Source organism: Ranitomeya variabilis, chromosome 2 (assembly GCF_051348905.1).
Source record: "Ranitomeya variabilis isolate aRanVar5 chromosome 2, aRanVar5.hap1, whole genome shotgun sequence".
In the NCBI taxonomy this organism is placed as follows: domain Eukaryota; kingdom Metazoa; phylum Chordata; class Amphibia; order Anura; family Dendrobatidae; genus Ranitomeya; species Ranitomeya variabilis.
Genome location: NC_135233.1, coordinates 171,821,394 through 171,844,719, shown reverse-complemented (window position 1 = coordinate 171,844,719; position 23,326 = coordinate 171,821,394). Strand labels below are relative to the sequence as shown.

At 44.0% G+C, this 23,326-nt stretch overlaps 1 protein-coding gene across 4 annotated transcripts in view; it reads right to left on the bottom strand.

Annotated features, from left to right (window-relative positions):
• Window positions 1-23,326, bottom strand: part of LOC143804772 (saccharopine dehydrogenase-like oxidoreductase) — a 193,010-nt gene that overhangs the window by 12,451 nt on the left and 157,233 nt on the right. For all 4 annotated transcript variants that reach the window (XM_077283172.1, XM_077283173.1, XM_077283175.1 and 1 more), the window contains 2 exons: window positions 12,772-12,883; window positions 12,572-12,653 (listed from right to left, as the gene is read on the bottom strand). In XM_077283172.1, the coding sequence (XP_077139287.1) occupies window positions 12,572-12,653; window positions 12,772-12,883 (194 nt within the window). The remainder of the gene's footprint in view (window positions 1-12,571; window positions 12,654-12,771; window positions 12,884-23,326) is intronic.

Below are 23,326 nucleotides of genomic sequence, written 5' to 3'. Positions count from 1 at the left end.
ATTTACGGTTGGGATTAGGGTTGGGATTAGAATTAGGGGTGTGTCAGGGTTACGGGTGTGGTTAGGGTTACAGTTGGGATTAGGGTTAGGGGTGTGTTTGGATTAGTTTCAGGTAGAATTGGGGAGTTTCCACTGTTCAGGCACATCAGGGGCTCTCCAAACGCGACATGGCGTCCGATCTCAATTCCAGACAATTCTGCGTTGAAAAAGCAAAACAGTGCTCCTTCCCTTCCGAGCTCTCCCGTGCGCCCAAACAGGGGTTTACCCCAACATATGGGGCATCAGCGTACTCGGGACAAATTGGACAACAACTTTTGCGGTCCAAGTTCTCTTGTTATCTCTGGGAAAATAATAAAAAGGTTTTTTATTTTCACGGCACTGCGTTGTAAACTGTAGTGAAACACTTGGGGGTTCAAAGTTCTCAAAACACATCTAGATAAGTTCCTTGGGAGGTCTAGTTTCCAATATGGGATCACTTGTGGGGGGTTTGAACTGTTTGGGTACATCAGGGGCTCTGCAAATGCAACGTGACGCCTGCAGACCAATCCATCTAAGTCTGCATTCCAAATGGCGCTCCTTCCCTTCCGAGCTCTGCCATGCACCCAAACAGTGGTTCCCCCCCACATATGGGGTATCAGCGTACTCAGGACAAATTGGACAACAACTTTTGGAGTCCAATTTATCCTGTTACTCTTGTGAAAATACAAAACTGGGGGCTAAAAAATCATTTTTCTGAAAAAAAAAAGAATTTTTATTTTCACGGCTCTGCGTTATAAACTGTAGTGAAACACTTGGGGGTTCAAAGCTCTCAAAACACATCAAGATAAGTTCCTTAGGGGGTCTACTTTCCAAAATGGTGTCACTTGTGGGGGGGTTTAATGTTTAGGCACATCAGGGGCTCTCCAAACGCGACATGGTGTCCCATCTCAATTCCAGTCAATTTTGCATTGAAAAGTCAAATGGCGCTCCTTCCCTTCCAAGCTCTGCTATGCGCCCAAACAGTGGTTTACCCCCACATATGGGGTATCGTTGTACTCAGGATAAATGGCACAACAACTTTTGTGGTCTAATTTCTTCTCTTACCCTTGGGAAAATAAAAAATTGGGGGCGAAAAGATCATTTTTGTGAAAAAATATGATTTTGTAATTTTACGGCTCTGCATTATAAACTTCTGTGAAGCACTTGTTGGGTCAAAGTGCTCACCACACATCTATATAAGTTCCTTATGGGGTCTACTTTCCAAAATGGTGTCACTTGTGGGGGGTTTCAATGTTTAGGCACATTATGGGCTCTCCAAACGCAACATGGCGTCCCATCTCAATTCCAGTCAATTTTGCATTGAAAAGTCAAATGGCGCTCCTTCCCTTCCGAGCTCTGCCATGCACCCAAACAATGGTTTACACCTACATATTGGGTATCAGCGTACTCAGGACAAATTGCACAACAACATTTGGGGTCCAATTTCTTCTCTTACCCTTGGGAAAATAAAAAATTGGGGGCGAAAAGATAATTTTTGTGAAAAAATATGATTTTTTATTTTTACGGCTCTGCATTATAAACTTCTGTGAAGCACTTGGTGGGTCAAAGTGCTCACCACACATCTAGATAAGTTCCTTATGGGGTCTACTTTCCAAAATGGTGTCACTTGTGGGGGGTTTCAATGTTTAGGCACATCAGGGGCTCTCCAAACGCAACATGGCGTCCCATCTCAATTCCAGTCAATTTTGCATTGAAAAGTCAAATGGCGCTCCTTCGCTTCCGAGCTCTGTCATGTGCCCAAAAAGTGGTTTACCCCCACATATGGGGTATCGGCGTACTCAGGACAAATTGTACAACATCTTTTGGGGTCCCATTTCTCCTGTTACCCTTGGTAAAATAAAACAAATTGGAGCTGAAGTAAATTTTGTGTGAAAAAAGTTAAATGTTCATTTTTATTTAAACATTCCAAAAATTCCTGTGAAACACCTGAAGGGCTAATAAACTTCTTGAATGTGCTTTTGAGCACCTTGAGGGGTGCAGTTTTTAGAATGGTGTCACACTTGGGTATTTTCTATCATATAGACCCCTCAAAATGACTTCAAATGAGATGTGGTCCCTAAAAAAACATGGTGTTGTAAAAATGAGAAATTGCTGGTCAACTTTTAACCCTTATAACTCCCTAACAAAAAAAATTTTGGTTCCAAAATTGTGCTGATGTAAAGTAGACATGTGGGAAATGTTACTTATTAAGTATTTTGCGTGACGTATCTCTGTGATTTAAGGGCATAAAAATTCAAAGTTGGAAAATTGTGAAATTTTCAAAATTTTTGCCAAATTTCCATTTTTTTCACAAATAAACACAAGTTATATCGAATAAATTTTACCACTAACATGAAGTACAATATCTCACGAGAAAACAGTATCAGAATCGCCAAGATCCGTTGAAGCGTTCCAGAGTTATAACATCATAAAGGGACAGTGGTCAGAATTGTAAAAATTGGCCCGGTCATTAACGTGCAAACCACCCTCGGGGCTTAAGGGGTTAAAGACTCAATCACGGTGCAGGGATTGTCTGCCAGGCCATGTAATGTCGCAGCCATCTTTGTTGTGGTCGTGCAGTGATTGGCTTGGCCGCACAGCATCATCCCAAGTATAAGGGACCTGGCGCCGCCCTGCTCGCCGCATTCATCTCCGGATTCAGCGAGAGTAGGGAGAGCTGCTGCAGAGATAGAGTCAGAATCGTGGTTTTTAGAGTTACTGTAAGTCTGCAACTCTTAAATCCACAACTCCTGAGAAACCAAAGTCCTTTTTAGGGCTAATTTATGGGTCCAGATATTGCAGCGCTAGGTAGGCAGGGCACAGCATATCCACATCAGTGCAAGGCCTGCAGGCACTGTATGTGCGTCCATTGCTCCCACTGCATCCATCCCAAAGCTCCATAACTGTCTGCTGCTGCAGCTTCTTTACTATATACCTAGTTGCATTTTTTTCCAAAAAATTCACCTCAAAAAAACAAAAATATACAGTCTGTTCTGTCAGACTGAGGCCTGTTGAAAAATCATAGTTTGTCAGGCATACGTAGCATAACTGTAAAACAACACAAGATATCCGGCACTAGGCTCCAATAAATCCCAGTCAACTTAGATAAAATAGGGTTGATTGCGGACTAGTTTAAGATGTGCCAGCAGCAGTCACTAGGCGGTGCTCCACAGAAATAGGTGTAAATGAACCATCCAATATAAAAAGAAAAAAGTGGCACTCACCAAAGGCTTGCTTGACAGTGATCGTCCTTTATTGCGATATTACAACATAACGACTTTTACATGGAGAGGCGGCAGGTAGAAGGTAGGGTGCGGGGAGTGAGGAGAGGACTACGGCCGTTTCACGCTTGTGCGCTTCAACGGGTCCAGGTCATTGGACCTGGACCCGTTGAAGCGCACAAGCGTGAAACGGCCGTAGTCCTCTCCTCACTCCCCGCACCCTACCTTCTACCTGCCGCCTCTCCATGTAAAAGTCGTTATGTTGTAATATCGCAATAAAGGACGATCACTGTCAAGCAAGCCTTTGGTGAGTGCCACTTTTTTCTTTTTATATTGGATGGTTCACATACGTAGCATAGTTGTGTGTGCTAGCCTTCTGCCACTTTTTTTTTTGTGTTTTAAATTCACCGAAAAAGGCCTCATATATCTGTGTGCTCCAAGTTTTTGCATTGTAGGCCGGTGTACCCCTTTTTTTGCTGTCTGATACTCTAATTCTATACAGCACTATTTTGCATTTTAAAAAAAAGGCCACATTTTTGCCAGTGTGGTATTTCCGTGACAGCCCTCATATATCTGCATGCTCCAAGTTTGGTCATTGTAGGCCGGTGGACCCCTTTTTTTGCGGTCTGATACTCTAATTCTATACAGCACTATTTAGCTTCCAAAATTATAAAAAGGCCACATACAGTATTTGCCAGTGTGTTATTTCTGTGACAGCCCTCATATATCTGCATGCTCCAAGTTCGGGCATTTTAGGTCGGTGGACCACTTTTTTTGCCGTCTGTTACTCAAATTACACTCACTGGCCACTTTATTAGGTACACCTGTCCAACTTCTTGTTAACACTTAATTTCTAATCAGCCAATCACATGGCGGCAACTCAGTGCATTTAGGCATGTAGATATGGTCAAGACAATCTCCTGCAGTTCAAACCGAGCATCAGTATGGGGAAGAAAGGTGATTTGAGTGCCTTTGAACGTGGCATGGTTGTTGGTGCCAGAAGGGCTGGTCTGAGTATTTCAGAAACTGCTGATCTACTGGGATTTTCACGCCCAAGCATCTCTAGGGTTTACAGAGAATGGTCCGAAAAAGAAAAAAAAATCCAGTGAGCGGCAGTTCTGTGGGCGGAAATGCCTTGTTGATGCCAGAGGTCAGAGGAGAATGGGCAGACTGGTTCGAGCTGATAGAAAGGCAACAGTGACTCAAATCGCCACCCGTTACAACCAAGGTAGGCCTAAGAGCATCTCTGAACACACAGTGCGTCGAACTTTGAGGCAGATGGGCTACAGCAGCAGAAGACCACACCGGGTACCACTCCTTTCAGCTAAGAACAGGAAACTGAGGCTACAATTTGCACAAGCTCATCGAAATTGGACAGTAGAAGATTGGAAAAACGTTGCTTGGTCTGATGAGTCTCGATTTCTGCTGCGACATTCGGATGGTAGGGTCAGAATTTGGCGTAAACAACATGAAATCTTTGGGATGTGGTGGAACGGGAGATTCGCATCAGGGATGTGCAGCCGACAAATCTGCGGCAACTGTGTGATGCCATCATGTCAATATGGACCAAAATCTGAGGAATGCTTCCAGCACCTTGTTGAATCTATGCCACGAAGAATTGAGGCAGTTCTGAAGGCAAAAGGGGGTCCAACCCGTTACTAGCATGGTGTACCTAATAAAGTGGCCAGTGAGTGTATATACAGCACTATTTAGCATAAAAAAATATAATAAGGCCACATTTTTGCCAGTGTGGTATTTCCGTGACAGCCCTCATATCTGCGTGCTCCACGTTTTTGCATTGTAGGCCGGTGTACCCCTATTTTTGCTGTCTGATACTCTAATTCTATACAGAACTATTTTGCATTTAAAAAAAAAAAACAGGCCACATTTTTGCCAGTGTGGTATTTCTGTGACAGACCTCATATATCTGCGTGCTCCAAGTTTGGTCATTGTAGGCCGGTGGACCCCTTGTTTTGCTGTTTGATACTCTAATTCTATACAGCACTATTTAGCTTTATATATCTGTGTGCTCCAAGTTTGGTCATTGTAGGCGCTTGTTTACCCCTTTTTTTGCTATGTGATACTCTAATTCTATACAGCACTATTTAGCTTCAAAAAAATAAAAAAAGGACACATATTTGCCAGTGTGGTATTTCCGTGACAGCCCTCATATATCTGCGTTCTCCCAGTTTGGGCATTGTAGGCCGGTGGAACACTCTTTTTGCTGTCTGTTACTCTAATTATATGCAGCACTATTTAGCATAAAAAAATATAAAAAGACCACATATTTGCCAGTGTGTTATCGCTGTCAGACGTCTGATGTATTTGTGGCCTACAAAAGGTGGAATTCAGGCCTACATTCAGCTTTATTTGCTGTCTGTTACCCTAGTTCGGTACACTATTTTAGTTTAAAAAATTAACAAATACAGGCCACATATCGAACAGTGTGGTATCTCGTTCAAAATACTTCTCTTTCAAGTTGTTATGGCTGCTTTATGACTGTGTTAAATTCTCCAACTACTACTACCACCATCATCATCTTCTGCCTAGGGGCAGTCACTGCGCACATAGAAAGTCTGAGAAGCAGAGTGTGAACGCTTGGGCGGTGCTATAGTCTGTCTCTGTATTATGAAGGCGTATGCTCCCGCCAATAAAAGCGTTACTGCCAGAAAGCGAGGAGCCATGCTCACAGTGACCGCCAGAGAGCGAGGCACCGTGCGCTCCATGACCATGAGTACAGCGCACGTTCGCAGTAGAGAGAGAGAGTTCATGCTCCGTGTTCAGCTTTGCAAAACAATGATTAAAGGGCACAGAGGAATGACAGAGGATGTTGGTACGGTCAGCAAGGTACTCCCCCTCAGCATTTTTTCAAACAAAGAACTCCTTGTGAGAGTCCCCCACGCCTCAGGGCCAGGGCGATAGGAGGGTCTGAGAAAACTCTCCCCGAACTTTGTCAGTGTTCCACTGCCTCTGCTGGATTGGAGTTGTGTCTTTCTCACCTGTACTCCTTGCTTGGCCAACAAACTGTGACCTCTTCTGCCAGCATTTTCAGACGTGAATTTTTTTAATAAATCAGCAAGAAGGGCACTATGGTCCTCCAACTTTGTAGTACACCTGTCTGCCTCTGGAATAAGAGAAATAAAGTTCTCCTTGTAGCGTGGGTCTAGAAGTGTCGCCAATCAGTATTCCCTGTCACTCAAAATTTTGAGAACGCAAGGGTGACGGGGAAGGCAGCGGAACATACAGTACACTCAGCCATGCGTGCAAGACTGCTAACAGTCGATACTTCTGTGTCATCACCAAGAGGACAACTGACCCTGCTCTCCTCCTCCTCCTTGTCCTCAGGCCTCCACAACTTTCGAGAAACCTCAGTAATATCATTGTAAATACATCATTGTAAATACATTCCCCTGTAGTTTTTATCTCCCCCACCTCATTGTAGATTGTAAGTTGTCACGAGCAGGATGTTTTTTTTAAATGTAATTATTGTTATCGTTGTTACTTAGTAAGCTGTCACGAGCAGGGTTGTTTTATTTCTGTTTAATTATTGTATTATTGTTATCGTTGTTACGTAGGACTGTTATGTTTGAAACTAAATATGTTGACGCTAGATCAGAGGTGTCAAACTGCATTCCTCGAGGGCCGCCAACAGGTCATGTTTTCAGGATTTCCTTGTATTGCACAGGTGATAATTTAATCACCTGCACAGAATGATTCCAGCACCTTGTGGAATGCTAAGGAAATCCTGAAAACATGACCTGTTGGCGGCCCTCGAGGAATGCAGTTTGACACCTCTGCGCTAGATAAATAACTATTAATATTAGAACACAGAGAAGCAGGATGGAGATGTTAATGATGGCGTCATTGCCGCTCACCATCTTGGTGAATTCCTCAAAGTTTTGGAGGATGGTACATATGTCTGACATCCATGTCCACTCTTGAGATCTTATGTGTGAAATCAGAACTGAATACAAACGGCCTTGTTGATGATGGTAGTCAACAACTGCCCTCTTCTGCTTACAAATCCTTTCCAAAATATGCAGTGTAGAGTTCCAATGCATGGGGAGGACATCACACACAAGTCAGTGATCCAGAAGCTGCAAGCGCTGCAGAAGCACGGCAAGGGCGGATGAAGCTCTAGCTAACTTTCTAAAATGGGTACGCAGAGCCTCGTACTTTTCCTAGCAGATCTGGTTTTCAGAAAACGTTGAACAATGAGGTTAAGCACAAGGGCCAGGCATGACACGTGTGTGAGCTCGCCTCGACACAGAGCAGCCACCAGGTTCCAGCCATTGTCACACACGACCATGCCTGGCTGTAGGTTCAGTGGTGTCAGCCACAGATCTGCCTGCTCTTTCAGAGCTGTCCACAAGTCTTCATCATTGTGCAGTTTGTCACCTAAGCATATTAGCTTCAGCACAGCCTGTTGCCGCTTGCCAGAGGCAGTGCTGCAGTGCTTCCGGCTTGTGACTGATGTGTTACTTTCAGAGATAGAGGCCGAAGAGAATGCGAAGGAGGAGGAGGTGCAGGAGCTTTAGACTGTGGTGGCAACCCAGATTGACGTAGGGCCCGCAATACTCGGGGTTGGGAGGACGTGCATCATCCCAAGGTCGGACTGGGTCCCGGCTTCCACTATGTTAACCCAGTGTGCCCTTAGTGAGCTGTACCGTGCCTGACCACAAGCACTTGTCCACGTGTCTGTGGTTAGGTGGACTTTCCCAATAACAGCACTGTGGAGGGCACGGGTAATGTTGTGGGACACGAGCCTGTGTAATGCCGGGACGGCACATCGGTACAAATAGTCCGACTTGTTCGGGGCCTGGGGGTGATCCTCGACTCTACCCTCTCTTTCAAGATACAGATCCAAGCCCTTGCCTCCTGCCCACTGCAACTCAAAAACATTTCCAGGATCTGTACATTCCAAGAAACTGCAAAAATGTTTGTGCACGCCCTGATGATCTCCCACCTCCACTATTGCAACCTTCTACTCTCTGGCCTCCCCTCTAGCACTCTTGCACCACTCCAATCTATCCTAAAGTCTAATGCCCGAGTAGTCCAACTGTCCCTCTGTTATTCCCCAGCCTCTCTCTCTGCCAGGCCCTTTAGTGCCTTCCAATTGCCCAGAGGCTACAGTTCAAAACCCATACTATGACAGACAAAGCCTTCCACAACCTGTCTCCATACATCTGCAAAATGGTCTCCCAATGTCCGACTTGGTCATGGCTTCCTCTACGCTAACCCAGTGTGCCATCAGCGAGATGTACCATCCCTGCTCACATGCACTTGTCCAAGTGTCCGTGTTTAGGTGCACTTTCCCTGTAACAGCATTGTAGAGGGCCTGGGTAATGTTGTGAGACACGTGCTTGCTTGTGTAATGTCGTGAAGGAAAACAGGGAACAATTGTGGCAGCTGGGTAACGAGTACCTTGTGATGGTCACCGGCATCAGGTTGCGGAAAGCTTATGTCTCCCACGGACCTAAAATGCAACATTTCGAGCACAAGCAGACAAGAAATGTGTGAATTTAGTACTGTGGCATTGGCTGCTTATTTCAGCTTGCGTTCCAAAGACTGGGGTATGAACAACTGAACGCTGCGCTGGGACAAGGACGTGGTGCTAGTTGAGTTTGTGTGCAACTGCAGATGCAGGGCATGAGGCATCTTTGCATGCACGACGGACAGGGGATTGGCTTGCACGCACAACATAGGAAGAAGTAGTGTTATCACCCGCAGACACTGTTCATGGAGCCTTGTGTTCAACCAACAAAGTCGGGTGCTTTGCAACCATGTGCCTGATCATGGTTGTGGTGGTTAGGATGGGAGTTTTGCTACCCCTGCTGAAGTGGGCATGGCCGTTGGTGCAAATTGCCTTTTAGGGGTTATCGTCTTTAAAAAACAACCAGGGAGTTACGGGGACATTCAGTGTCTCCCTCTCCCACACCACCTCCTCACTTCGACCACGGTCTTTCGGTGTTCCCCAAGGCTCAGTTCTAGGACCCCTACTCTTCTCCATGTACACCTTGGGCCTGGGACAGCTGATGTAATGGCACGGTTTGCAATATCATCAGTACACCGATGACATGCAGATCTACCTATCTGTACCTGACATTACCTCCTTACTGACCAAAATCACACGTCTTGCGGCTATTTAATCCTTCTTTTATGCTCGCTTTCAAAAAGTAGACATGGACAAAACAGAATACATTATCTTTCAACCATCTCACGCTAAATAGACATGAGAGCTGTGTATGCATCATTTGGTACCACTTTAATAAGACGGAAAGTTTGCCCAAGAGAAAATGATTTTCCAGACATTCACGGCCTTTTTTTCACATTTTTTGCAGCTGTGATCTTCATCTTCTTGGTGTTGATGTGGTAAATTTCAAAGTCGTCATCAATACCATCATCCTCCATATCTTGTAAAGAGGAAATCTGGTGTTTCCCAGGGTCGTGGTTATCTACATTTAGTGGCATTCCTTTAACAGTGTTTGTTACACTAGAACAAATAATTTTTCACTGTGACATTTGGATATTATTGGTAATATGTATGGGTGAAGATTAAGAAACTTGTGCCACGGGTGTGTTTATAGTTACGGATGGTGCACTCCTCTTTAAACTTAGTTTTTCACAAGCATCCATCAGTTTGGTTTTCCTCCAACACCGATCTGCTTTCTATAATTCAGCATCTCACGAACATGTTGCACTTTGCCCTTTAGACAAACATGCGCGTCTTTGGTTTCGCAACATATTTTTGGCATGCATTTTTTAGGCCGAGTCACACACGCGTATCTGTTACACCGATCTTCTGACGGGCATGATACACATTCTGGTAATTGGTAGTTGCTAAACGACTAATCATTGTAGGCTGTATCCTGGATCTCATACCTCCCATAGCCACCGTTGTTATTAATCATGTACGTTCCCATTCCTGTCATCACCATGCCCCTTTTCCTGATCACTTCATCCAACGATTCGTTCGCCATTTTTTAAACAAAAAAATGCGCCTTGCCAGCAGCAACTGTGTAGGAAACCACTTTACAGTTTTGCAAGGTGTTTATAATGCCCGTAAATAATAATAAAAAAAACCCATAGGGAAATGTTTGACAGCCCATGCACTTAGTGTATGGGCATTAGAAATCAAGGAGACCCGCTCATTGACATTGGGCCTACTTTTTAATGAGGCCTTCCTCCACCTCTCATCATTTTCCACCACTAGATCACCAGGGTTCACGTGTTCCGTCATTCTACAGACAGTCAGTTTTTGGGAAAGGGTGACTAGGATTCACATGAAATATTTTTAAAAAATTGACCACCCATGAGCAAATGTTTGTCAGGCCAGGCACTCCATTACAAGTGTCAGAGACCCATACCACTACATTGGGCCTACTTCTTAACTCTGTCTCCTGCAATGTCTCTTGTTTAAATGCCGCTAGATCACCAGGGTGAACGTGCTCTGTACAGTGCATTTTAGGCAAGGGGGCTGTGATGGCATTCTTATTTTGTGAAAAAAAGGACCCCACATTGGGGAATTGGGCATGACATTACATTGGGCCTACTTCTTCATTCTGTCTCTTGCAATGTGTCCTTTAACTGCCACTAGATCACCAGGGTGAACGTGCTCTGTAAAGTGCATTTAGGGCAAGGGGGTTGTGAGGGCACTATTTTAATTTTTTTAAAAAGGACCCTACATTGGGGAATTGGGCATGACATTACATTGGGCCGACTTCTTCATTCTGTCTCCTGCAATGTGTTCTTTAACTGCCACTAGATCACCAGGGTGAACGTGCTCTGTACGGTGCATTTTAAGCAAGGGGGCTGTGATGGCACTATTTTATTTTGTAAAAAAAGGACCCCACATTGGGGAATTGGGCATGACATTACATTGGGCCTACTTCTTCATTCTGTCTCCTGCAATGTGTCCTTTAACTGCCACTAGATCACCAGGGTGAACGTGCTCTGTACTGTGCATTTTGGGCAAGGGGGCTGTGATAGCACTATTTTATTTTGTAAAAAAAGGACCCCACATTGGGGAATTGGGCATGACATTACATTGGGCCTACTTCTTCATTCTGTCTCCTGCAATGTGTCCTTTAACTGCCACTAGATCACCAGGGTGAACGTGCTCTGTACTGTGCTTTTTCGGCAAGGGGGCTGTGATGGCACTATTTTAATTTTTTTTAAAAAGGACCCCACATTGGGGAATTGGGCATGACATTACATTGGGCCTACTTTTTCATTCTGTCTCCTGCAATTTGTCCTTTAACTGCCACTAGATCACCAGGGTGAACGTGCTCTGTACAGTGCATTTTGGGTAAGGGGGCTGTGATGGCACTCTTATTTTTTTAAAAATGGACCCCACATTGGGGAATTGGGCATGATATTCCATTGAGCCTACTTCTTCATTCTGTTTTTTTTTTTAGCATGAATTGAGAATTGGGCACACACCACATGGCCAGCTAGGGTTCTTAAATGTTACAATGACATTTACCAGTGAATGCATTTGTAGTGGTTGAAAGCAATGTTAAAGTTAAAAAAACGCTTCAAAAACGCTGCGTCTGAACTAAGCCCAAGTGGGGGAGGAAATTTTCGGTCTGGGGTTAAATATTTGGCCTTACAGGCAAGTCATTAACCTGAAAAGGATGTACCTTAACATATTTTCCAGCAAAATCCATTTTGATTTCATTTTAGTGTGTTTTTGGTAGCACCGGGAAAAATGGCATGAATCTCGGAAAAAATTGATTAAAGCTGTGAACTAGAAGTCAGGAATGCTTCCAGGGGCGATCCCCATGATGTCCCTGTGTCATTTGAGCACTGTTTTCATAATTTTCAGACGTTTTAGACCTTAAAAGGACCCCCAGGGGGATCGCGGTAAAAATACTCGAGTCTCCCGTAGACTTACATTGGGCTCGTTGTTCTGGCCGAGTACCCGAGTATTCCAATCTGCTCGACCCGAGCAACGAGCACCCGAGCATTTTAGTGCTCGCTCATCACTAGTAACCTCATAAAATATTCACGCTTTGGGCACAATTTGGCCATTTTTACTTAGAGGTGTACTCACTTTTGTTGCCAGCGGTTTAGACATAAACGACTATGTGTTGAGTTATTTAGAGAGCACACCAAATTTATACTGTTATAAAAGTTGTACACTGACTACTTTACTTTGAATCAATATCTCATATCTTCAGTGTTGTCTCATGAAAAGATATAATAAAATATTTACAAATATGTGTGGGGTGTACTCACTTTTGTGACATACTCTATGTCCAAGAAGCTTTGCATCTACGATTAGATTAGATTAGATTAGTAAGCAATTTTCATTTGACTATTACAGGTACCTTTTTGGAAGAGATTCTGGCTCCTTTAGAATAGTCATTCCGGCTTGAACCATGGTTATTGGGGTAGTAACATACCCAATTTCTGTGAAGCAATTTTTGGGAAAAATAGTAAGCAAATTCTATTCCAGAAAAGAACAACTTTGAGATAATTTACATTAGTTTACTAGAAGTTTAATTTGACATAGACGAGAAAACTTTACCTGGTCCTGAAACCTGTGTGCAGATTTTCACATTGGGTTTCTCCTGTTGTGGGTCTGTGCCCTGACTGTAACCCTCCCCGAAGAATGTTATTGAGAATGAAGATTCTGCTATCTGCAAGTACAATATTTAGTAGCAAATACATTTATTGCAGACCTAACATTCATATTTCCATAATGGCTCTGGCAAAAATTAAGAGAACACCACATCAAAACCCTGTCATGGGCAGCCCAATCTTCAAACCTGAACTCCATTGAAAACCTCTGGAATGTAATCAAGAGGATGATGGATAGTCACAAGACATCAAACAAAGAACTGCTTAAATTTTTGCGCCAGGAGCAGTGTGAAAGATTTGTGGAAAGCATGCCAATACGCATGAAAGCTGTGATTAAAAATCACAAAATATTTCTGAACTCTTCCCGAGTTAAATCATTAGTATTGTTGTTGCTAAATGATCATGAACTTGTTTTCTTTGCATTATTTGAAGTCTGAAAGCACTGTTTTGATTTTTTTTAATTTTGACCATTTCTCCTTTTCAGAAAAAAGCTACAAAATTTATTGCTTGGAAATTCGGAGACATGTTGTCAGTAGTATAAAGAATAAAATAAAAATTTACATTTTACTCGAAAATATACCTATAAAGAGAAAAATCAGACAAACTTAACATTTTGCAGTCGTCTCTTACTTTTTGCCAGAGCTGTATATATATATATATATATATATATATATATATATATATATATATATATATATATATATATATATATATATACACTGCTTAAATATCACTGAATTAAATATTCCAGTTGCAAATCTTTATTCATTACAAAGTGGAATACGTTGAGAAGTGTAAAACATAAAAATGATCAATGTAAATAAAAATTAATATCCCATGGAGGTCTTAATTTGGAATGATATTCAAAATCAAAGTGGAAAATGAAGTTGCAGGCTGATCCAACTTCAGCGGAAATGCCTCAAGACAAGGGAATGATGCTCAGTAGTGTGTGTGGCCACCAAGTGCCTATGTGACCTCCCTACAACGCCTGGGCATGCCCCTGATGAGGCAGCGGAATATCTCCTCAGGGATCTCCTCCCAGACCTGGACTAAAACATCCGCCAACTCCTGGACAGTCTGTGGTGCAACGTGACGTTGGTGGATGGTGCGAGACATGATGTCCCAGATGTTTTCAATCGGATCCAGGTCTGGGGAATGGGCGGGCCAGTCCATAGCTTCAATGCCTTCATCTTGCAGGAACTGCTGACACACTCCAGCCACATGAGGTCTGGCATTGTCCTGTATTAGGAGGAACCCAGGGCCAACCGCACCAGCATATGGTCTCACAGGGGGTCTGAGGATCTCATCTCGGTACCTAATGGCAGTCCGGCTACCTCTGGTGATCCCATGGCCCTCCAAAGAAATGCCACCCCACACCATTTTGCAGGGCTCTGGCAGTGCTCCTCCTATTCCTCCTTGCACAAAGGCTGAGGTAGCGGTCCTGCTGCTGGGTTTATGCCCTCCTACGGCACCGTCCACATCTCCTGGTGTACTGACCTGTCTCCTGGTAGCGCCTCCAGCCTCTGGAGACTACGCTGACAGACACAGCAAACCTTCTTGCCACAGCTCGCATTGATGTGCCATCCTGGATGAGCTGCACTACCTGAGCCACTTGTGTGGGTTGTAGAGTCTGTATCATGCTGCCACGAGTGTGAAAGCACAACCAGCATTCAAAGGTGACCAAAACATCAGCCAGAAAGCATTGGTGCTGAGATGTGGTCTGTGGTCCCCACCTGCACAACCACTCCTATATTGAGTGTGTCTTGATAATTGCCAATAATTTCCATCTGTTGTCTATTCCATTTGCACAACAGCATGTGAAATTGATTGTCAAACAGTGTTGCTTCTTAAGTGGACAGTTTGATTTCACAGAAGTTTGATTTACTTGGAGTTATATTCTGTTGTTTAAGTGTTCCCTTTATTTTTTTGAGCAGTATATATTAACCTATTTCTAGTTTTGGGATTGAAAGAACATTGTCTTTCTCAGTACCACGTGTCTAATAAAAATGAGCAGCAATAACATTAATAACTAATAAAGTGAGGCAGGCTGCAGTTTGGGTCTAATACTACAATATCCTTTGTAGTTTCGTAAGCATTAAAAAATATATTTTGATTGATGCGAGTGGGAGTTATGGAATCAATTCAACACTGCTGGCTCAGCTGCTACTGGCCTCTGCATACAGTTGCATGAAAAAGTGTTTGCCACCTTCCTCATTTCATATTCCTCTGCATGTCTGTCACGCTTAAATGTTTCAGATCACTAAACAAATTTAAATTATTAGACAAACATGAGAAGTAAGCACAAAATTACTAAAGTGAACCTGTCAACAGGATTGTGCACAGTAACCTACAGTGTCAGGTTGGGGCCATTATACTGATTAAAATGATACCTTGGTTGATGAAATCCGTCTTGTGGTTGTTTTTTAATCTTTATTTTCAGTTTTGAGTTAATGATATGCTCGTGTTGCGGCGCGGCCTGTGGGGGGGTCTGATTATATATTCATAATGCACACTGCTGACAGGTCACTGATCCCTCAGTGACCTGCCCCCTAGTTTACATAATGAAAACCTGTACATACTGCAGAAAAGAAAAACCCTTCTGCAGGCAGATGGCAGCCATGGCACCTGTGCTGGAGCATAATCGCATGTTAATGTGTAGTTACTGCATTTCCGATAGCAGCTATTGTGCAGGCGCCATCTTGCTAGAGAAGAAAAACAAAATTTCCTCCTCCAAGATGGCGCTGTCCACGCCTGTGCTTTAGCAGTTTTCAGCAATCGCCGAGAGCCGCTACAACCACATGTTGTAACTACACATTAAACATGCGACTATGCCGCAGCGCAGGTGCCACGGCTGGCACATGCCTTAAGAAGGGTTTTCTTTTCTGCAGTATGTACAAGTATTCATTATGTAAACTAGGGGGCAGGTCACAGAAAAATCAGTGACCTGTCAGCAGTCTGCATTATGAATATCTTTTCAGAGCACCACATAAAGAACCCCCCTCCAGGACCTCACCAGGGCACGAGCATATCATTAACTCAAAACTTAAAAAACAACCACAATACGGATTTAATCAACTAAGGTGTCATTTTAATCAATATAACGGCGCCGACCTGACATGGTCTATAGGTTACTGTGCACAATCCTGCTGACAGGTTCTCTTTAAGGGAAAAGGAAATCCAAACCTACAGGGTCCTGTGTGAAAAAGATTGCCCCTAAACCTAATAACTGGTTGGACCATCCTTAGCAGCAACAACTGCAATCAAGAGTTTGCAATAACTGGCAATGAGTCTTTTACAATGCTCTGGAGGAATTTTGGCCCACTCATCTTTGCAGAACTGTTGCAATTCAGCCACATTGGAGGGTTTCCGAGCATGAACCGCCGTTTTTAAGGTCATGCCACAGCATCTCAATCAGATTAGGGTCAGGACTTTGGGTAGACCACTCCAAAGTCTTCATTTTGTTTTTCTTAAGCCATTCAGAGGTGGACTTCATGGTGTGTTTTGGATCATTGTCCTGGTGCATAGCCCAAGTGAGCTTAAGCTTGAGGTCACAAACGGATGGCAGGACATTCTCCTTCAGGATTATTTGGTAGACAGCAGAATTCATGGTTCCATTTACCACAGTCTTCCAAGTCACGAAGAAGCAGAACAGCCCCAGATAAACCCACTACCACCACCATTTTACTGTTGGTATGACATTCCTTTCCTGAAATGTTGTGTTACTTCTACGCCAGATGTAGTAGGACATACACCTTCTAAAAAATAAAATTAGACTTACAAGTAATTCTAATAACCCACCATGACAGCACACAGGAGGAGGTCATCACATTGTAATAGGGACAGGAAACACGAAAGAGGTCTAATAGCCCCTCCCACCTCCTTTCCCCAGTGTTATTATAAAGGACCACAATAGTATGAACGCTTTAAATCATATTTATTATTATTGGACCCAATAATTGAGCAAGGGGTGGAAATTACCCGTGCTGTCGTGGTGGGTTTTTACAAACCGAATTACAGGTAAGTCTAATTCTATTTTCTATAATAACCCCCATGACAGCACACAGGAGGAATACCAAATACTAATGACTAGGGAGGGGCAACCGCCTGGAGAATCCTTCTCCCAAACAATAAATCCTTAACGGATGTCAAGTCAAGTCTGTAAAGCCTGATAAAGGTGTGGACAGGTGACCAGGTAGCGGCTTTGCATATCTGTTTGATGGGAGGCGCTGGCCTTTTCCGCCCATGAGACTACTACTGCCCTTGTGGAAAGAGCCGTGAGAATTTGAACCTGTAAGCTTCAACGATTGCCCTTATTATCCAATTGGCCACCGTAGTTTTGGATGCTTTCTTTCCCCTATTTTGACCACAGGGTTGAACGAACAGGTTATTATCTCTCCTCCACTCTTTGGTTATGTGGAGATAATGTAGGACCACTCTCCTTACATCAAGAGAATGGAACTCTTCTTCTTTTCTGTTTTTTTTTTTTTTGGCAGAAGGAAGGTAGTATTATGTTCTGTTTTTTATGAAAGTCTAAAAACTACCTTTGCTAGAAATGAAGGCTCAAGAAGGAACATCAACTGGTCTTCTAATATCCTCAGGGGTCATTTGTTGAAAGAGCCTGTAACTTCCCCACTCGACTGGCTGTTGTGATTGCCACCAGGAGCACAGTTTTTCTGGACAGCTTGTCCAGCATTATTGATGGTAGGGGCTCAAATGGTGGAAGTGTTAATCATTTAAAGAAGATAGTGATGTCCAACATGGGGACAAGATTGACCGGTCTGTGTCAAAGCCGGGGGGTTGCTGCCATGAACTGTTTCACCCAACGATGTTCAGCCAGAGTCTGGTTGAAGTATGAACTCAATGCCACCACCTGTACTTTAAGGCAATGTGCACGCGTTGCGGATTTGCTTGCAGAAATTTCTGCAAGGTTTCTGCATCTCTTGGCAGAAAAACGCAGTGGAAAATCTGCGTGTTTTTTATGCGGTTTTTATGTGTTGCATTTTTTATGCATTTTTTTATGCGTTTTTGTAAATCCATAGAGCTAAATAAAGATATATTATTAGAAAAAAAAGAATTGTGATATAATTTCCTTGTTCAACCTCTTCAGCCAGATACCCTCATTAATATTAAATAAAGACACACACGTTCTTTGCGCTGCCGCTCAAACTGGGGGAAAACTGAAGAAAAAGCCCCCTTTTCTCAAATTCATTATTCCCCCGAAGCTGTGCTAATGGTCCTTAGTGTCCTCTGGATGAGACTCGGGAGTTGCAAAAGGTCGGTCACCGTTCCCGTGAGACCCTGAGAGGCTAGCAGAGAGAGACAGGAAGCCATCTTCCCACCTTGTATTTTCCCCGACAGGGAAGACGCAGAGGTGACAGTGGCGGAGATACAGGGGGTCCAATTGCTGATCCCTTGAGGAGACCTTGGCCCCCTCTCCTACCTGACGGGGTGCCCCCCTTGTCTCCCCCCTGGATCCCGGGTGCTGTGGTCCCAACGGTGCAGGCTTCTAACGGCTTCTCTCCCCCTCCATCCCCCCCCAGGGTGAAGACTGAACTTACTCGGGCTGGGACTGTTGCCACCTCGACCATGTGGCACTCCACCCCCAGGCGGCGCCATATTAGAGTCTGAGCTCTGTGGTGTGGTGGGGTGTTCTGTGCGGCAGCGGAGGGGTCTGCTCCTTGCCTGGGGATTGCGAGACGCACAGAGTCACTGCTTCCCCTCTGCACTTGTTCTACTGGGTCAGGAGGGCTTAAAAATCCACCTCAAACATCATATAAATAATTCTACCGCTGTTACAGGGAAAGGAGGGAAGATAGTGAAAAGGGGGGGGAGAAGAGCTGAACTCTGCTGCCATCTACTGACTGTCTTATTTCACAGCCACAACTATTCCTGATGTATATTTCTACTAAATAAAAAATTCCTGGAAGGCTCCCGAGAGCGGGACATCTAGCGTGACCACCTTTTAAACCAGTTCCTACCTATACAGCCTAGTCTTCTAAATACCACCAATATTGCTGTTTTTCCGGAACTGTGGCCTTTTCTTCTTCCTCCAGAAGCCCTGTGTGTGGATCACATGACATTAAAAAGGAGATGCCTGTGGGTCACGTTAAGGTGCTGGTGTATTTTTCTTGACGTCTGTTTTGGCTGGTCACAGGAGGGAAGTTGGGGTTACCGCATAGCACATTGCGTACCAACTACATAACCCTTCTCCAGCTTGCTAGTTGGGGATATGTGTGGTATTAGCACATCACTCCTTGCCTGCTTGAACCCATCCGTTTAGGACTATGATACTGTAGCTTAACTATAACAGTTTTCCTACTCTTCAACCCATTGCGACTTGTAACCTGTTGGTCTGATAGTCTCCCCTGCTACCCGCCATCCGGCTACCTCCCCCAAATTATGGGAAGTTATAATGGACAAAACTCCAAGCAGAGAGATCTACCCGTTCCCAGGTGCTGCCACTATCCAGCAAACGATCTCCATCTACAATGCACAAGAGCAAACCGTCCTTGAAACCACCCAAACACTCTGCTGAAAGCTCATGCCACCATCCAGCTTCTCCACTGCCTGTGTCACAGATGGATGACAATTTATCCCCGCAGCAACTTTCTCCGTCATCGAGTTGCAGTGCACAGATGCCGGGCCTCTTTGACCTTTTCCGGCGCCAGCGCACTGCAGTACTTTGCTCTGCCCTCAACCGGGCAGACAAAGTACGCCTGCGCACTAGTCGCGGCAAGAAGAAAAGAAGAGGATGGCATCGTATGAAGATGGGAGGCGCCGGACCCGGACCACGACGCCCATCGGACCGGACCGCAGCGGGGCCGCCCCTGGGTAAGTATAATATAACCTGCTTTTCTTATCTTTCAGGATACATCGGGGCTTATCTACAGCATTACAGAATGCTGTAGATAAGCCCCTGATGCCGGTGGCCTTAGTTTATAGGCCATTTTTGGGGTGACAGATTCCCTTTAAGGGCATATCGTGGACAATATGACCTGGCTATCCATGACTATAAGATTCTAATCTTCCAGGACTTCTCAGTGGCCGTAGCTCAAAAACGAAAGACATTTGTACATGTGTTTGTCGTCTATTGATTGAAAGGAAAATTAGATTTCAACTGCTATACCCAGCTAAATTGAAAATTCAGGATGAAAATTGTGTATCTATCTACAAAGATCCAGAGATGGCATACAGAAGATTCCAACGCCCTGGAGCCGTCACAGTGGAATGATATACGAAACCTGTTATATATGTTATTTTTTTACTCTAGGAGGACAACGTTTATATCTGTTCATGCCTGTGGCTCACTAGGACCGAAAGGGATGGATGCACTGTACTGCTGCACACTGCGTTGACCTCGCCCTGGGACTCAGAATGAGTATACCCCAAACATCAAATTCTGACGCCATTTACACCTCACTTACGATTTTTGTCATGGAACATGGCGGGCCTTTAAACCCCCTACAAAAGCAAAAAAGTTCTAACACACACAAAACGATTCTGACCAGATGTCATCTTTCTTCAGGACGTCGACGCACTGGAGGACTGACAAGCCTAGTAAATTATCATCACCCTGGATAGGGGATTGTTATACTGCCTCACACACTTCATCATCACGTGGAGTGGCCATTCTTATGAAAAAGGGCCATTCAAGACTCTATCAGCGATAACCAGGGTAGATATTTGATTTTGAAAGCGGACATAGCCGGTAAAATATATTTTTTGGTCAATCTTTATGCACCTAACTGTGACCAACATCACTTCTATACACCACTTCTTCAGATTCTTTTGGGGCTTGTATCGGACGATCTAATAGTAGGAGGAGACTTTAACTTAGTGCAATGTCCTGCTCTGGACCGTTCGCCGCCTTCCCCACAAACCTCAGTGGCCACTGCCTCTCTTCTATACTTTATGGAACAGCTCTCTCTTTGTGATCTGTGGCGAGTGATGAACTCTACAGCTAGAGAATATACATGTCATTCCCTTACTCACCAATCCTTCCCTCGTATTGACTACTTCTTCATCTCCACACAACTACTTCCCCAACACCATGATTCTCGCAACCACCCAATTTTAATCTCCGACTATGCTCCTATTTCACTATCTCTGGCTTTAACAGACCCAAACCCTCAGACACCGCACTGAAGATTTCCATCCTACCTGGTAGAATCAGACGATTTTAAAATCTTCCTCAAGTCTCACTGGAATGACTTTCAAGATGACAACGGCATCCATACTGATGATGTTCCTCTGCTCTGGGACAGCTCTAAGGCTGTCATGATAGGCCATATCATGAGTTATCTGTCGTGTAGGAGGAAATTGCATAAAAAGAAATTTGACGCCTTGCATGCCTCCCTCCTACAAACTCAGACAACACTCGCCCTGTCCCCTTTCCCTGATGCACAACGAGCTCATTCTATGGCTAAACACATTCTGGATTCTTTTATACATTCTCAATCGTATTGGCAAATTCAACAAACCCAAAATAAATTTTACCGCTGGGGAAACTGGACAGGCAAAATACTAGCTACCCTAACCAAAAACAAACAATCCTACAATCCAGTTATTAAACTAAAGAATATTGCAACAGGCTTACAGGCTACTGGCCATGAAGAGATAACACACATTTTTAAAGACTACTATGAGGACCTATATAAAGCCTCCCCTGCCAATCCCCCGGCAATTAACTCCTTCCTGAACCTTATTAACCTACCATCACTGACTATTGACCAACAAATGATGTTGGACTCGGGGATCACTGAGGATGAGGTGAGGCAGGCTATATCAGGCGCATCTAACATTAGGACCCCGGGCCCTGATGGTTTCTCTGCGGAATATTATAAGATTCTCTCTGCTGACTTGGTACCCATTTTGACTAATCTCTTTAACGAAGCCTTTCTCCAAGGAGCTTCTATTGATCAATTCACAGACTCACGCACAATAGTTAGCACCAAATCTAATAGAGACCCATTATTGCCACAATCTTACGGTCCAATCTCACTCCTCAACCACTACTATAAACTCTTGGTGAAGATCCTGGCGAACCGACTGCAGATGTTGCTGCCTGGCCTCCTATATGAGACTCAGACAGGGTTTACCGAGGAACAGAGCAATGTAGCAAAAATACGCTCAAGGTGCATCAAGACTGCCTGCAATGCTGATGAGTTTCGATGCCGAAAAGGCCTTTGAAAAGTGGCATGGCCTTTCCTATACGAAGTCCTAGGTAGGGGAAATTTCGGTCCATAGTTCTTACAATATGTCCAATACCTTCATGCAAACGCTTATACTCGGGTCTCAGTCAAGGGATACAATGCGCCAGCAACTGATCTTTCTCAGAAAGTTAAACAGGGATGCCCTCTGTCACCCCTCTTATCCAACCTCTCTACAGACTCCCTATTGCACCATCTATTGCAGATCTCTACTTTTGGAGGGCTTACGAGGGGTTCTAGAAAATTGAAACTTGCGGTGTTTACAGATGATATTCTGCTGGTAGTAACCAACCCCAGAAGGGTATTACACCCTCTTATACGACAGTTGAAGGGCATAGGAGGCTTAATCAGAGGTGATGATGTTTCTTGGCCTTTTCAAACCTTTATGGGCATCAAGGTTCCCGTGTCAAATTACTAATGGCTCATTGAAATACTTGGGAATACAGGTGACAAAACACCCAGCCAAATTATACAAGCTAATATTAAATCATATCTCAAAAACTTAGAATCTATGTTAGGCAAATGGAAAGATTTTAACTTATCATATCTAGGCAGAGCCAACTTAATTATGATGACGGAATTCCCACGTCTTTTCTACCTCTTCCATACGCTCCCAATTTATCTGGCTCCTAAAGAGGAGAAGTTGATCAACTATCTAAATCGCTCATTCATCTGGGAGTGAAAAAAGCCCTGTATAGCCTTTAAAATATCTCCAACAATTGAGGGGAAATGAGGGGATAAATTTCCCTGACATTAGACACTATAACCTAGCATCCCTGTTCCGGGTTGTGGTGGAGTGGCTGAGAGGAACGTCTTATTATGCCCAATATGACCTGGAATGCTGTCTTACCACAGGACTGGCTCTCACTGCCCTACTACATCTCCCTTATACTGAATTGCCGACTGAGGTGCGAGCTAACCCACTTTTAATGTCTACATGGAGGGCATGGCAGAAATTACGTCTACACTTCCAGCTCTCTCCCTGGATGTCTCTATTCTACTTATTGGTAATCCCCACTTTCAAGAAGGGCACTCTCACCCCGTCTTCTACCAGTGGTACTCCTAAGGTATAACGTCTATTAATCACTTAGTCTACCCCGAGAAACGACGGATATACTTAATAGAGGAGTTGAAATGTAAATATCCCACCGCCATATTCCCTCCCTTCCAATACTTGCAAGATAAAATTTATGTAACAAAAGTACTAACCCATCTTTCTGAACATGACTGGAGATCAATCATGCTTAGATGGTTCACTAAACTTAATTCTCCATCTGGCCAAAAAGCCACTAA